The following is a 14,910-nucleotide window of genomic DNA, read 5'->3' on the forward strand; positions in this document are numbered from 1 at the left end:
AAAGACGGACGACAGCCGTTTTGTGCACAATGCACTTCAACAGGTCCCATCAGGACCTGTCGTCCGTCTTTTTGCATTTCTCCCGTGCCATTGTCTATGTTTTATTAATATGAAATAAAGTGAATCATTTCAAGAGAACGGTGAGTGCCATCCTGCTGTCTTTTTCTACTATGATATTTATGTATACGTTTACCTGGATAACCCCTTTAAATGATAACATTCAGTTCACCTGAAGCCACCAGAGGGGGTATACTTCATACTGTTCTACATCCAGCCCAATAATAAAGTCGGCCTACCCCAATCCCTCTAGTGCTGGCTGCAGGTAGCTATGTAGTAGAATTCTACTCCAACCACTACACATGATGGTAGCAGGCCACTCCTTACTGTTGTAGCCGCCTGCGCAGGTGCCCACGTGACAATGCTAGGGAAGCGTCATATAGCACCCGCTTATGGCTTGGTGCCATTTGTTGACCCCATTGGACATTAGCCTGTTAATTGACATATAAAAGCACAGTACAATATCTTTTCGTATGTAAATGTCCCGTTGAAAACTTAAAACTAACAGGCAAGTTGTTGCTAAGGCCTGTTTCACACTTCCGTTTTTGACCATCAGTCAAAATCCGCCGGTTTTGCCAAAAAACGGATCCACTATTTTTTTTTTGGCGGATCCGTTTTTTTCCCCATTGATTTGCATTACCGGCGGATCTTGACGGATGGCCATCCGTTGTATCCGTTTTTTTGCGGATCCGTCAATTTTTTTGCGTCCGCCGAGATGCCTGGACGGACCATGCAACGTTTTTTGTGCTGCAGGATCCGCATTTTTATAGTGCGTATGCCCGGAGGAATGACGTCAGCTGGAAATTTAACCCTGAAATTTTTAACCCGGAAATCATTTCTGGCGGGCAGAAAAAATTCTCTCTCTCTCCTCCCCCCCCCCCCCCGGGGCAGCGGTTCCTTTAAAATTCTTCCTTCGGCGGATCCGTCAAAAAAACACTCCGGATGCATCCGTTCACAATAGGTTACCATTACCAACGGATCCGCTTTCCGCCATTTTGGCGGATTTTAACTGACTCACAAAAACTGATGTGTGAAACAGGCCTAAGAAAGGCTGTTGTGCTCAGCACAGAGCGGTCACGGACCGCTCTTGTCAGTGATTCGGCTGCGCCATGTCAACAGAGCAGCTCTTCCTCTTCCAGGCTGCATTGTCAACTGGGCATCACTGCTGATTGACAGCCAGCTTCCCGCAGATAGGCAGCAGGAAGCCGGCTCTCAATCAGCATGTCAACCGAGCGCAGCGGAAGAATAAGCTGCGGTTCTGTCGAAGTGATATCAGCAGAAGTTACTGAATCGCTGGCATAGATAGGCATCGGGCACAACTAGACGAGTACTGCCTGGTAGTTCTTAGGCAAATTGTTAAGATAAAAAATAGTGCCAGATAACCCCTTTAAGGACCCAGTAGCCAAACTTTTTTTTTAATTATTGTAAACTTATAAATCTTTGTAATAAACATTTTTTTATTTTTCTTTCTTCTGTCTTTAACACCATCCTGAAAGTGATCTGTCATTGGGCGTTTGCACATGACGTCTTTAAGTCGCCGCCGGAGTCGCCAAAGATTTTCTAGGCAAAACCCTTTTCAGGAAAGAATCGGCGGTCTTTTTCCTGAAGTGGCTTCACTGTTGTTTCTTTGCGTTGTATCTTTTTTCTATTATTTAGACCAGTGGTTCCCAAACTCCAGTCCTCACGGACCCCACAGGTCATGTTTTCAGGACTTCCATAGTGTTACACATGTGAGCATTCCTGATGCCTTGATGATACTTCCATCACCTGTGAAATACTAAGGAAATCCTAAAAACCACTGGAGTTTGGCAAACACTGATTTAGACTATACCTAGTGGAATCCGCGCCAAGAATGAGTACCGTATGTTATTTCTTATCAATGCGTCACGGTTTCCGAACAGGTCGTTTTTACGTTTCAGTGCAGTATGTTCATTTTTTGCCACGCTTTTTCTGGGGGGATTACAGGCCTAATCTGCTTGAGAAAGACGTCGTGTGCACCTTCCGGTAGTGACTAACTTCTAATGCAGGTCTAGCTTAGATCAGTACTTGAAGAATGATGATTTCTGCTCCACGCCCCCATGCTCAGATACTACTCCCTTTGTGAGAGAGAGGGGTGGAGGGGAGCACCTATCCTAACCCTCTAGCAATATCCTATCTGTAGGTTTGGGGCCTCTCAGTTATGCAGATGGGGTTAGGCGTTTTAAGCAGTCCTATGTCATAATAAGCTGTTCCCATATAACCTACATCCACCACCCTTCAGCTTATGTTACAGCATTGTGGCTGTATGGCAGAGCAAAGTACTGTTCTGCGCATGCGCGGGGAAAGGCCAAAGATCGCAGGTGCATGCTCACTACAGTACTTTGCTCCTCCCTCAGCAGGTCAGGGAAGTACACCTGCACAGGAGCGCGATGAGGAACACTGTGTGGATGATGTAGGACGCGTCATCCACACTAAGCAAGAAGGAGAGCAGCAATCGCAAGAAGGGAGTAGGTGCCTGATGAAGACCAGCGACATCCATCGGACTGGACCACCCCATAGGTGAGTATGATAAAAGGTCTTTTTTTTTGTTTTTTTTGTTTTTCAGGGGTGGCTTGGAGACATATATACAGCATTCCAGAATGCTATAACATAGGGATGAAAGTTGGTGGCCGTAGGTTAAATGGGAAAAGCCTGGTGACCGGTTCTCTTTAAGTGTATGAAACAGGTTCACAGAGACAGGAACTTGTCTGGAAGAACACAACGGCTGTGAAGGAGGAACGTCCGCTCTGCCGAGTGGATATTCTTTGTGCTGATTGCATCCTGTTGTAGTCCTATGGGAACTTTTCTCCAGGACAGGACCCCCATTACCCAGACGTCACCTCTCCTATGACATCAATGGCACTGGACTGAGGGTTGCAAAAGAGATAATAACTCCTAAACACCAGAGCCATGAAAGCGATTAATGGAAACTGGTGTTGTCACCAGAGGCTCTTGTGCGCATTTCTCCTACGCCTCCATTGTTCTCAGCTGGGTGTAATATTCCCCGTGAAGTGATATTATTTATTTTGGCCTGGTTTGTGCTTGGGTTTAGTATTGTTCCGACACACCAAATTGTGTTTAACGACTTTGTTCCATTATTGCACGCCTCAACGTTGAATAGCTGGATTTATAAGCAGAACAATTAGAGTATAATTAAAGGAAGTTGATTGATGATAATCGCTTCTCATTTAGGTGTCTTTAACCCCCGCCATTATTTCTAAGCAGCTCTATTAACTGGACTCCGGTGCATGTGTGACAATCTATTAGCACCGCATTGTAACTAATGAAAACCATTCATCCTCTGTTATCATGGCTGGAAGCAGATGCAAACGGAAGACTCCGCTTACCCGGCATCGCCTACTTATGCGCTATCTCCCGCCTAATCCCGCGCTTTGTATTAGTCTCATTATGCAGAGGGTTAGGAGTGTAAATTAAGACCATGATATTAACTATTAATGACAGAAGGAGATGTGGACTGTAATAATCACAGTGTTGTGATAGTAAATAGTATAATCAAAATAATCTAGTCGTCTTCTTCCTCCTCCATTCTCTTTTATCTTTCCTCTTTTTTTTGTTCTTCCTTTTTTTTTTTTTCTTCTCTTGAATTTTTCCGATCCTCCTCCAAGATTATTATCTTTAAAAGGCTTCTGTTAGTAGGATCAACCTTCCTAAGCCGTCTGTATGGTTATGTAGGTCATAGAAAGTTGAAGACAATGATACCTTGATGTCATCGATCCGATGTCTTATTCCAGAGAATTCCAGGGTTTTCTTAATATGTAAATGAGCTGTTAAGATCTATGGGCCGGAAATAGATCTCTCTGAGAATCTTCTTCCGGAGATTATTTTAAATAAAGTGGGGCATCACCAGAGTGAGTGAGACATGTAATGACTGACAGTCTGCTCTCCTGATCTACATGTCTCTCACACGAAACTCCCTCTTTTATTTAAAATAATCTCTGGAGGCAGATCCTCAGGGAGATCTATGTCCGGCCCATAGATCATAAGAGCTTTTTTACATATTAACATGAATTTCTTGAGAATAAGACATCGGATCTCAGATATCAAGGTATCATTTTATTCAGCTTCCTATGACCTACATGCACAATGAAGATGATTTAGGAGGGTTGAGCCTACCTTCAGATGTCCTTTAAAGGGCTTTTCCTAGACTAAAACATTGACCACTTATTCTCTGAATAGATCATCGATGTTTGATCTTCAGAATCAAGGATAAGCTGTTTTGGGGATGTTTTTTGGAGTGAGAGAAATTTCTTATTGTTTATCCATACCTACAACTTGTACTGGTATTGCATTGGTTTCCATTAATGGGATGGCTTGGGATAATCCAAAAATTGGCCAGTGAGATGTAGTACTTACCTGCAATATCTCCCAACCTCTCAAGGTGTGAGTGCTAAGGCCAGTGATTGGCTTCTATGGCCACATGTACTTATGTGACATCAGCGCTCCTGTAAATAGGCTGGCAGGGAATACCAGAATATTGGAGGATGTAATGGGTAGGCAATGCTATTTATGGCTTCACGCTGCCACTTTTTAGTGGATTCCCCTTTTTCGGTGGACAAGCCATTTATTGTTTCAATCGGACAACCACTTTCTCGAAAAAACTTTTTCCATAAAGGCAACCCCTTTTAAACGGGGTTTTCCTAAGATTTGATTTGTATCCCCTAGGAGTTAACTTACCAATGAGGTGGCACCACCAGAGAAATCCGATGGAAGCTGAGGTGCTTATGCTCAAACTTGACTCCAGTCCAGATTCACTTGCCCAAGCTCCTATTAATGGATAACATTGTACATGGGCTTAACAATCGCAGTTTCTAATGGGGACCTCTTCGCTGGCTAGAAAAGAGGACACTCCACATTGTGGGAGTGGGGGGGGGGGGGTGATAAGAAGAATCGATTATTTTTTTTAAATGTATTGGAAAAGAGCAGCATGACGGAGGACATTATTACTGGATGGGGCTCAGGATGGGGGACATTTTACCAAGAAGGGGTCCAGAACGATGGACATTATACCAGGGAAGGGCCTAGGAAGAGGGACATTATGCCCGAATGGGGGGACATTATTACTTTAATGGGGCCCAGGATGGGGAACAATATACTAAGATGTCACCCAGAATGGAGGACAATATACCAAAAAAGGGCCCATACCTGGGACATTATTACTAGAAGAGGCCCATGATGGGTAATTTTGTCAGGAAGGGGCCTAGATTGGGATACATTACACCATGAAGGAGTTTAGGTTGGGGGACATTATACCAAGAAGTGGCCCAGGATAAGGGACATTACAGGAAGGGGCCCATGATGAGGGACATTTTTACAGTATGGGGACTTTAACTTCGGGAGGGGGGGGGGCAAACACGTTTGGCTTTTATATTATCTAAATTCTACAAAGGCCCACACATCTGTCCAACATGCTGGTGTGGACCCAGGTCCAGATTTTGCACCAGGGCGCATTGGACTCTGGTTACTCCATTGACAATGTATCCCCATTTTGCAGCTCTCTAGTATATAGTTAACAAAGTGTGGTCTTGAAGCGGGATGCTGAGACAAATTCTTTAACATCAGATTCTTACTGCTTTTTTAGGCTAGCTCTCTGCTGTGACTGGATTTTGGCTGCATGACAGTCACTAAAAAAGCACTCCGTGATATCATAAGTGCCTTTGTTATAGTTTAGGGCTGCATTCACAATTCTGCAGGCTGCAGAGCTGAAATCTCTATCCAGACTTTGCTGATTCAGTGTATGCTCTGAGGTTTCTTTGATAGTAACTAGCAGAATTATGAATGCAGCCCTGGATGTCCTACAAACTGTGAATCATTATAAGATGACGCATTATGTAGCCTTCTCACAAATGTATGCCTTGTCTCATTAGCGGCTGTTATTTGTGCATATTTATTGATATTAAAGAGGTTTTTCATTGATGACATATTTTTTAGGCTGGTTGACGGCCTCGCTGTCCACCAGAAGTGGCCAAATACTAGTGATGTGTTGGAGTGGGTTTTTTTTTGTTTGTTTTTCATGATTCCATAATTTTTTCCCACAGAATTGAGTGATTCCATAATTTTTCCCCTATTCTTGGTCTAAAAAGTAACCATTACTGACTACCACATTTTTTGTTCTTGATTTATTTTAGTGTTTCTTAAAGCCAGAAAGTTGCCATTTGAAGTGACTTTAGTTTTGTGCCATGTCTGTGATCTGCTTTTTTTTCTAGAAAATTAAACAACTGAATGGACATCCTCCAAGGCCGGTGATTCCATAATTTTTGCCAGGGATTCTAGTATACCTATATAGTGTCTTTGTATAGAAGTGAGATTTATAGTTTTTATTTTACTGTGCATTAAATACTTTAAAGAAAATTTCTTCTGGTCCTTAGGTCTCTTTTATAGACACCTTCAAAATTTGTGCCATGCCTGTTGTTCTGCTTTATTTCTCCTTTTGCTGAGCCATGCTAAAATGGTGAACCCGTTTTCTAGCGCTTTGCCTCCGCTAGTACTAAACCACCTAGCCGGACATTTCTGAGTTATCTTTATTGCATTAGCAAATTCCTATGTCCTGGAAGCCGACAATAAGGAATTTTTGGGGTGTTTGTTTTGAAGTTGTGTTTCCTCTTCTCGCACATGGCGCGGCATTCCTGGCCTTCCTGTTATGCGGCGTGTGCCTCCCTGCCACTCCACCAGTCACGTAATTAGCACGGACAATTAGGAGAGAAATCTGCAGCTGAGCATCTCATGTCTTCTCTTTGTCAGATAAGCGGATTACAGCTGGAGGGATGCAGCTTTGATGGAAGCCATCTTTCTGAAAACCAGCATGACTCTCCGAGCGTATCGGTGGTGCCCCCTTGTTCTATGGCCTGGATTTCACAGGTATGCAGGCATTTAGCTGGAAAAAAAAAATCTAACACGTTTCATTCTGACGTTACCGTTTGTATGGAGAGTTGCAAGAAAAGTAAGTGAACCCTCTTGAATTTACCTGGATTTCTGCATTGATTACTAATAAAAAGTGGCGCAATCTATGTCACGATCTAAACTAATGAATCACATACACTTATACTCCATGTCTGAGCACATTGAGTGAGCATCCATAGTTAACAAGAAAAAGGAGATTTGCTGATGTTTTGCCCAATAAATAGAGGTGCACAAAGCCTGGTTACTGACACATCTGTTCTCAAAGAGCTACTGTCACGTGCTCAAAAAATTAAGTTAAAAAGCTTGTCCCCTATATTAACATTGATTACCTATCCTTAGGGCCCCGTCACACATACCGACTCACCAGCGATCCCGACAACTATATCAACTTGTCAGGATCGCTGGTGAGTCGCTACATGATCGCTGGTGAGCTGTTAAACAGTCAGATCTCAGCAGCGATGCCGAGTGCGCGGCGTCGCTGTGTACATTAGTTACCAGCGCGCTGATGCAGGGAGCTGGTAACTAAGGTACACATCGGGTATCTAAGCAGCGTGCGTCACTTAGAAACCCGATGTGTACCTTGGTTACCAGCTCCCTGCATCAGCGCGCTGGTAACTAAGGTACACATCAGGTTTCTAAGCACCGCGCGCTGCTTAGAAACCCTGCATTTACCTTAGTTACCAGCTCGCTGATCGCTGGTCTCCTGCCTGTCACACGCAGCGATTCGTGCTGGCCAGCGGGAGACCAGCAATCAAAAAAAGGTCCTGGCCATTTCAGGACGATCAGCGATAACGGCAGGGGGGCCGGTCGCTGGTCAGTGTCACACACAGCAATCTCGCTGGTGAGATCGCTGTTGCGTCACAAAACTTGTGACTGAGCAGCGATGTCGCTAGCGAGATCGCCATGTGTGACGGGGGCTTTAGATTAAGTCATCAATGTCCAATCAGGGTGGGGGGTTGCGGCACACGGCACCCCCACCGATCAGCAGTTCTCGGTGCCGGCCGGAATTGCTCAGTTATGGAGCTTCTCCGTCTACTGATAGTGGCTGCAGGTGGGTATTGCATATCCATCCATTATTCAAATCAATGAGTGCCCCACCAATCAGACATTCAGTACCTAAGGATAGGTAATCAATAGTGTTGAGCATTCCGATACCGCAAGTATCGGAATTCCGATACCGACTTCCGATATTTTTTCAATATCGGAAGTCGGCATCCGAATCGGAAGTTCAAAGTTGATTGACAGCCGAAATGACGTCATCATGATGCGCGGTGTGTGCGCATCATGATGCGCCGTCATTTCGGGCCTTCCGGGGGTCTCTGCCGGCCTGCCGGGGGGGCTGTGTGGACTGCCCGGGGTCTGTACCGGCCTGCCGGGGGGCTGTGCCGGCCTGCCGGTGGTCTGTGCACCCTGTGGAGGTCTGTACCGGCCTGCCGGGGGGCTGTGCCGGCCTGCCGGGGGGCTGTGTGGACTGCCCGGGGTCTGTACCGGCCTGCCGGGGGGCTGTGCCGGCCTGCCGGTGGTCTGTGCACCCTGTGGGGGTCTGTACCGGCCTGCCGGGGGGCTGTGCTGGCCTGCCGGGGGGCTGTGCTGATGTCCGGGGGTCTGTGCAAGCATCGTCCGATGGGACTACAAGTGCTACCATGACAGTGATTGACACATTAGCCAATGATGGGACAGTAGTAGTCCCATCATCCGGCTAATGTGTTAAATGTTTAAAAAAAAAATATATATATATACTACATACATACTACATACATACTACATGCTACATACATACCACATATATACTACATGCATGCTACATACATACTACATGCTACATACATACTACATATATACTACATGCATGCTACATACATACTACATGCTACATACATACTACATATATACTACATGCATGCTACATACATACTACATATATACTACATGCATGCTACATACATACTACATACATACATGCTACATACATACCACATATATACTACATACTACATGCATGCTACATACATACTACATGCTACATACATACTACATGCTACATACATACTACATGCTACATACATAACACATATATACTACATGCATGCTACATACATACTACATGCTACATACATACCACATATATACTACATGCATGCTACATACATACTACATGCTACATACATACCACATATATACTACATGCATGCTACATACATGCTACATACATACCACATATATACTACATGCATGCTACATACATACCACATGCTACATACATACTACATATATACTACATGCATGCTACATACATACTGCATGCTACATACATACTACATACATACTACATGCTACATACATATATACTACATACATACTACATGCATGCTACATACATACCACATATATACTACATACATACTACATACTACATACATATATACTACATACATACTACATGCATGCTACATACATACTACATGCTACATACATACCACATATATACTACATACATACTACATGCATGCTACATACAATACATACATAGACATACAGTACATATAACATAGAGTAACATACTTACCAATACTTGTCACATTGTTCCCCGAAGCCATTGTCTTTTACGAAATAAATATTAACATAACAAACCACAAAAATACTCACCCATGATCCGAAGCAGTCCACGAGTGTGTCCCACGACGATCTTGGGTAGAGAACTGCAGCATCAGCCGATGCTGCCGCTCTCTACGGGCTGCAGGAATCCAATGACGGAAGGTAGGTATCCTTCCGCACTGTATTCCTCCGCCACTTAAAAAAAAAAAAGTCCCTAGTCTCACTTTATGCCATTGCTGCGTGGGAAATTCCCACACAGCAATGGCATAAAGTGAGACTAGGGACTTTTTTTTTTTTAAGTGGCGGAGGAATACAGTGCGGAAGGATACCTACCTTCCGTCATTGGATTCCTGCAGCCCGTAGAGAGCGGCAGCATCGGCTGATGCTGCAGTTCTCTACCCAAGATCGTCGTGGGACACACTCGTGGACTGCTTCGGATCATGGGTGAGTATTTTTGTGGTTTGTTATGTTAATATTTATTCCGTAAAAGACAATGGCTTCGGGGAACAATGTGACAAGTATTGGTAAGTATGTTATTCTATGTTATATGTACTGTATGTCTATGTATGTATTGTATGAATGTATTGTATGTAGCATGCATGTAGTATGTATGTAGCATGTAGTATGTATGTAGCATGTAGTATGTATGTAGCATGCATGTAGTATGTATGTAGCATGCATGTAGCATGTATGTAGTATGCATGTAGTATATATGTAGTATGTATGTTACATGTAGTATATATGTAGTATGCATGTTGCATGCATGTAGTATATATGTTGTATGTATGTTGCATGCATGTACTATATATGTAATATGTATGTTGCATGCATGTAGTATATATGTAGTATGTATGTTGCATGCATGTAGTATATATGTAGTATGAATGTAGCATGTATGTAGTATGTAGCATGTATGTAGCATGCATGTAGTATGCATGTTGCATGTAGTATATATGTAGTATGTATGTTACATGTAGTATATATGTAGTATGCATGTTGTATGTATGTAGCATGTAATTTTTTTTTTTTTTTTTTACATTCAACACATTAGCTGGATGATGGGACTACTACTGTCCCATCATTGGCTAATGTGTCAATCACTGTCATGGTAGCAGGCATCGCCCGATGGGACTTGTAGTCCCATCGGACGATGCCTGCACAGACCCCCGAAGCCTGCACAGACCACCGGCAGGCCGGCACAGTCCCCCGGCAGGCCGGCACAGCCCCCCGGAGCCTGCACAGACCACCGGCAGGCCGTCACAGCCCCCCGGCAGGCCGGCACAGACCACCGGAGCCTGCACAGACCCCCTGGCAGGCCGGCACAGCCCCCCGAAAGGCCCGTACAGACCCCAGAGAGGCTGTACAAGGCAAAAATAGGGTTTTTCTTATTCCGATACCGGAAGTCCCATAGACTTGAATGGGACTTCCGGTATCGGAATCGGCGATACCGATACTTTTTTTTAAGATCGGCCGATCCATTCCGATCCGATACTTTGAAGTATTGGACGGTATCGCTCAACTCTAGTAATCAATGTTAAAGTAATAAACAACTTCTTCAAAAAAATACCTTGAAAAAAATCACTGGGTTACCCTGATGCTATTTTTTTGTTTTTGTTTTTCATCGCAACCTTTAATTGCAGAGATTTTCACATTTGTTGCTTTTGGAGCACAGTATGTGAAATCTCTGCTTACAATCCAACTGGGCATTTCTTGACAGTCTTCTCTGGCGGAACATGTTGTCATTTCCACTTTCCCAGACACTGCCAATCACAGCTTGCCCGCCGATCCAGCAGTTGAAAATTTTCAGATGCTGCCGAGCTGTTATTGGCAGCATCTGGAAGGGGTGAAAGTGCGCGCCCAAAGAGAAAATTCTGAAGTTGAAGTACGAGCAGAGATTTCATATACGGTACTGCTCTCTGAGAGCTTTAAACATGTATATCTCTGAAATGGAGCATCACAGCACAAAATGGAAAAGAGCGTTTGTTTCAGGTGAGCTCTGAGATTTGTACAACTTATTTAACTTAATTTTTTTGAGCAAGTGAAAGGTGCTCTTTAAGAAAAAAGGTTGACCTATAGCTAAAGAGAATCAACTTTCAGGAGACCTCTGAAGACAAAATATAGTGACTCATCAGTATTTAAAAGGCTACAAAGGCATTGCTAAATACCTGTGTGCGCATTAATCTGTGGTTAGCCACATTTCTTTTTACAAATGGAGACAATTCAGAAAGAAAGATCACAAGGGTAACAGCAAGAGATCCACTGAAGACTATACAAGACTATACAAACGGCAAAGCCCTCTCGCCATGAAAGAGGTCAAACTCAGCATTGCTCCTACATGTTTCCGAAAACTCCACTTTCTTTGTCAGGGAGTGCTTGTATCCTTGGGCTGACATAACTTTTAAATATCATCATGCACATGTGCAGACCACAAAATACCCTCACTGAACAGGTTGTGATGTCACACGCTTAGGACTGTTCCATATATTATACAATTCATTACTGATCACACTACCGGACGGTGTTTGATCTATGTAAAGCAGAGTTACCTCCACCTTATAAACACAAGTCATGGACCTGAGGAGGAATATCATCCATACAGTTGGATTTAGATCACCAGTGGGCCCTCCATGTGATGGACTACGAACTTCAGAGTATGATCCCTTGGATTCCAGTAAGCTAATTTTTTGCTCTGGTCTTCAATCTTTCTTTTCAGTTCAACCGCTTGGTCATCTCTTTCTCTTTCCCCATGTTAACTAGCGTTCAATATATGGCAGCATTGGGTATCACTCTTTGACTCATTTGTGACTGTGTGTACATAATGGCTCAGTTATCCAGTTGTATGGTTTAGTGCAGAGAATATTATATGCTCTAGACCAAAGTAGAACTTTTTTGCACTAACGGGCAATGCTATGTTTAGAGGACAGTGAGCACTGCACACCAACACCAAAACATCATTCCAACTGTGAAGCATGGTGGAGAAAGCATAGCTTCCTCGAGGCCTAGTCTTTTTGCATTAATTTAGGAAATAATTCAAAGGTGTACCCCAACATTTTACAAGAGAATGTAAGGCCATCATTACCTTAGGCCGATGAGACATTGGGTGATGCAACAACACAAACCACAAAAATAAATCCAATATGAAGTGTCTGAAAAGGCTTGTTTTGGAATTGGTCACACCAGAATCCTGACACTCACCTAATCGATATGCTGTGGCATGACATAACAAATATTGATCAACTGAAGCACATTTGTAGGAAGGAAAGGTCAAAAATGTATCCTCAATGTTGTGCAAAATCCAGATGTAGGAAGCATTTGATGGAGTTGATTGCTGCTAAAGGAGGATCTACAGATTATTAAAGGGAATCTGTCAGCAGGATTTCACCTCCCAAACTATTTATATGCACATGCAGCATTTTCAAAGACAAGTCCACCAATATCTTTACATGGCCAGTCCTTTCCTTTATTACTGAGAAATCAGCGTTTGAATTGATATTAAAATGAGGCTGAGATGTTATGGTAAATCTGAAGCCTCTGTCACTCCAGCTCTATCCTCCGCCCATCACTCCCTCCCCCTGATTAAATGATAGCCTGTATGCTGTATGACTTAAGTTAAGCAGGAAGAGGCAGTGATGGGCAGAGAATAGAGGTGGAGTGACAGAGGCTTCAGATCTACCCTAGCTCTTCAGCCTCATTTGCATATCAATTCAAACCCTGCTTTCTTAGAAATGGAGGACCGAACTGGCCATTTAAAGGTATTGCTGGACTTTTCTTTCAAAGAGCTGCTTGCACTGATCTTTAAAACAGCTACATGGGATGTTAAATCCTGCTGACAGATTCCTTTTAAATGTAAGGGTTTACTTACTTTTTCACTGCAGTGTGGATGTTTTCCCAATGTGCTTAATCTATGCAAAAATTCTGGTATTTCCTAAGGATTCACTTACTTTTTCTTGCAGCTGTATATAAATACTTTGATATTTAATACTTGCAGATTGTAATACACGTGTTTGTACTGGATAGTGTGATAATCTTCACACATGTATTCGTGTCTCCTTTGGTATTCTGGTCCATTTTCAAAAAGAAAGGCTAATTATGATGGAGAATAATAGAGGAACTGGACAACATTCAACTAATAACAATTCAATAAAAAACATTTTTTTTAAGGACTCAGACTGGTTTGGAAAAATAAAAGAAATGACACTTGTCCTCCCTGATCCCCTCAGTTCCTATTCTGACACTTACCCTGTTCCTTCTGGTGTCTACTTCTTGGTCCTATGTCAATATCCTGGAAATGACAGGAAATAGCAGTAACCCTCCCCAATTTATGGTAAGCCAAATAGGCATTCCTTTGTGTAGAGATGTGACTAGGGAGTTGGGACCACCAAGGACTGTCAACATTGGATCAGGAGCAATTGGTGAGTTAGGTATCACCTCTTCTATTTATTTCAAACCAGTCCGAGCACTTTAAAAGTAATTTTATTCTAAATCCCCAAAACTCCATATAGTATAAATAGATACTTTTATGTTAGGTCGCTGACTACCCTTTAGTATTGTGTGAAGTAATTCCCTATATATTTTTCTTAGAAGTCAACTGGGATCTACTCCCCAGAAGAGTGCATTTCCTTACCAGTGTACACCAGTGCTGAGAGGGATCGTGTGGTCACCAACATAGACCTGCCATGTGGTGGAGACCAGAACCGCTGGATCCAGTGTGGGGCGGCATTGTTTCTTAAGAATCAGTAGAAGTTACATTATCTATTGTTAATACATAGTGTTTGCTATATTTTGTAGCCTTATTACATTTCATTATTGTTAAATGTACCTTGATTTGTTCAAGTTTAAATTAAACATGTTTCTGTATTTGGATGAAGTCTTATATTTACTGTGTAGATATATTATATTTGCTGTAGCACCTCATCATACATACAGTTGTGCTCAAAAGTTTACATACCCCAGTAAAAATGTTGCTTCCTTGGCCTTTTTTTCTGAGAATATGACTGATAACACCAAAACGTTTTCTCCACTCATGTTTAGTGGTTGGGTGAAGCCATGTATTGTAAAATTACTGTGTTTTCTCTTTTTAAATCATAATGACAACCCAAAACATGCAAATGACACTGATCAAAAGTTTGCATACCTCATTTCTTAATACCGTGTATTGCCCCCTCCAACCTCAATGACAGCTTGAAGTCTTTTGTGGTAGTTGTGGATGAGGTTCTTTATTTTCTCAGATGGTAAAGCTGCCCGCTCTTCCTGGCAAAAAGACTCCAGTTCCTGTAAATTCCTGGGCTGTCTAGCATGAACTGCGTGCTTGAGTTCTCCCCA

At 42.8% G+C, this 14,910-nt stretch overlaps 1 protein-coding gene across 2 annotated transcripts in view; it reads left to right on the top strand.

Annotated features, from left to right (window-relative positions):
- The window catches only part of DYNC2H1 (dynein cytoplasmic 2 heavy chain 1), a 537,791-nt gene extending 523,340 nt beyond the window's left edge, over nt 1–14,451 (top strand). For both annotated transcript variants that reach the window (XM_073558365.1, XM_073558366.1), the window contains exons 88-89: nt 6,835–6,951; nt 14,170–14,451. In XM_073558365.1, the coding sequence (XP_073414466.1) occupies nt 6,835–6,951; nt 14,170–14,328 (276 nt within the window). In that variant the 3' untranslated portion in view covers nt 14,329–14,451. The remainder of the gene's footprint in view (nt 1–6,834; nt 6,952–14,169) is intronic.
- Nucleotides 14,452–14,910: the final 459 nt, after the last annotated feature.

This window comes from Dendrobates tinctorius, unplaced genomic scaffold (genome assembly GCF_039654945.1).
Source record: "Dendrobates tinctorius isolate UK_male_01 unplaced genomic scaffold, ASM3965494v1 ptg000256l, whole genome shotgun sequence".
NCBI classification, from domain to species: Eukaryota; Metazoa; Chordata; class Amphibia; order Anura; family Dendrobatidae; genus Dendrobates; species Dendrobates tinctorius.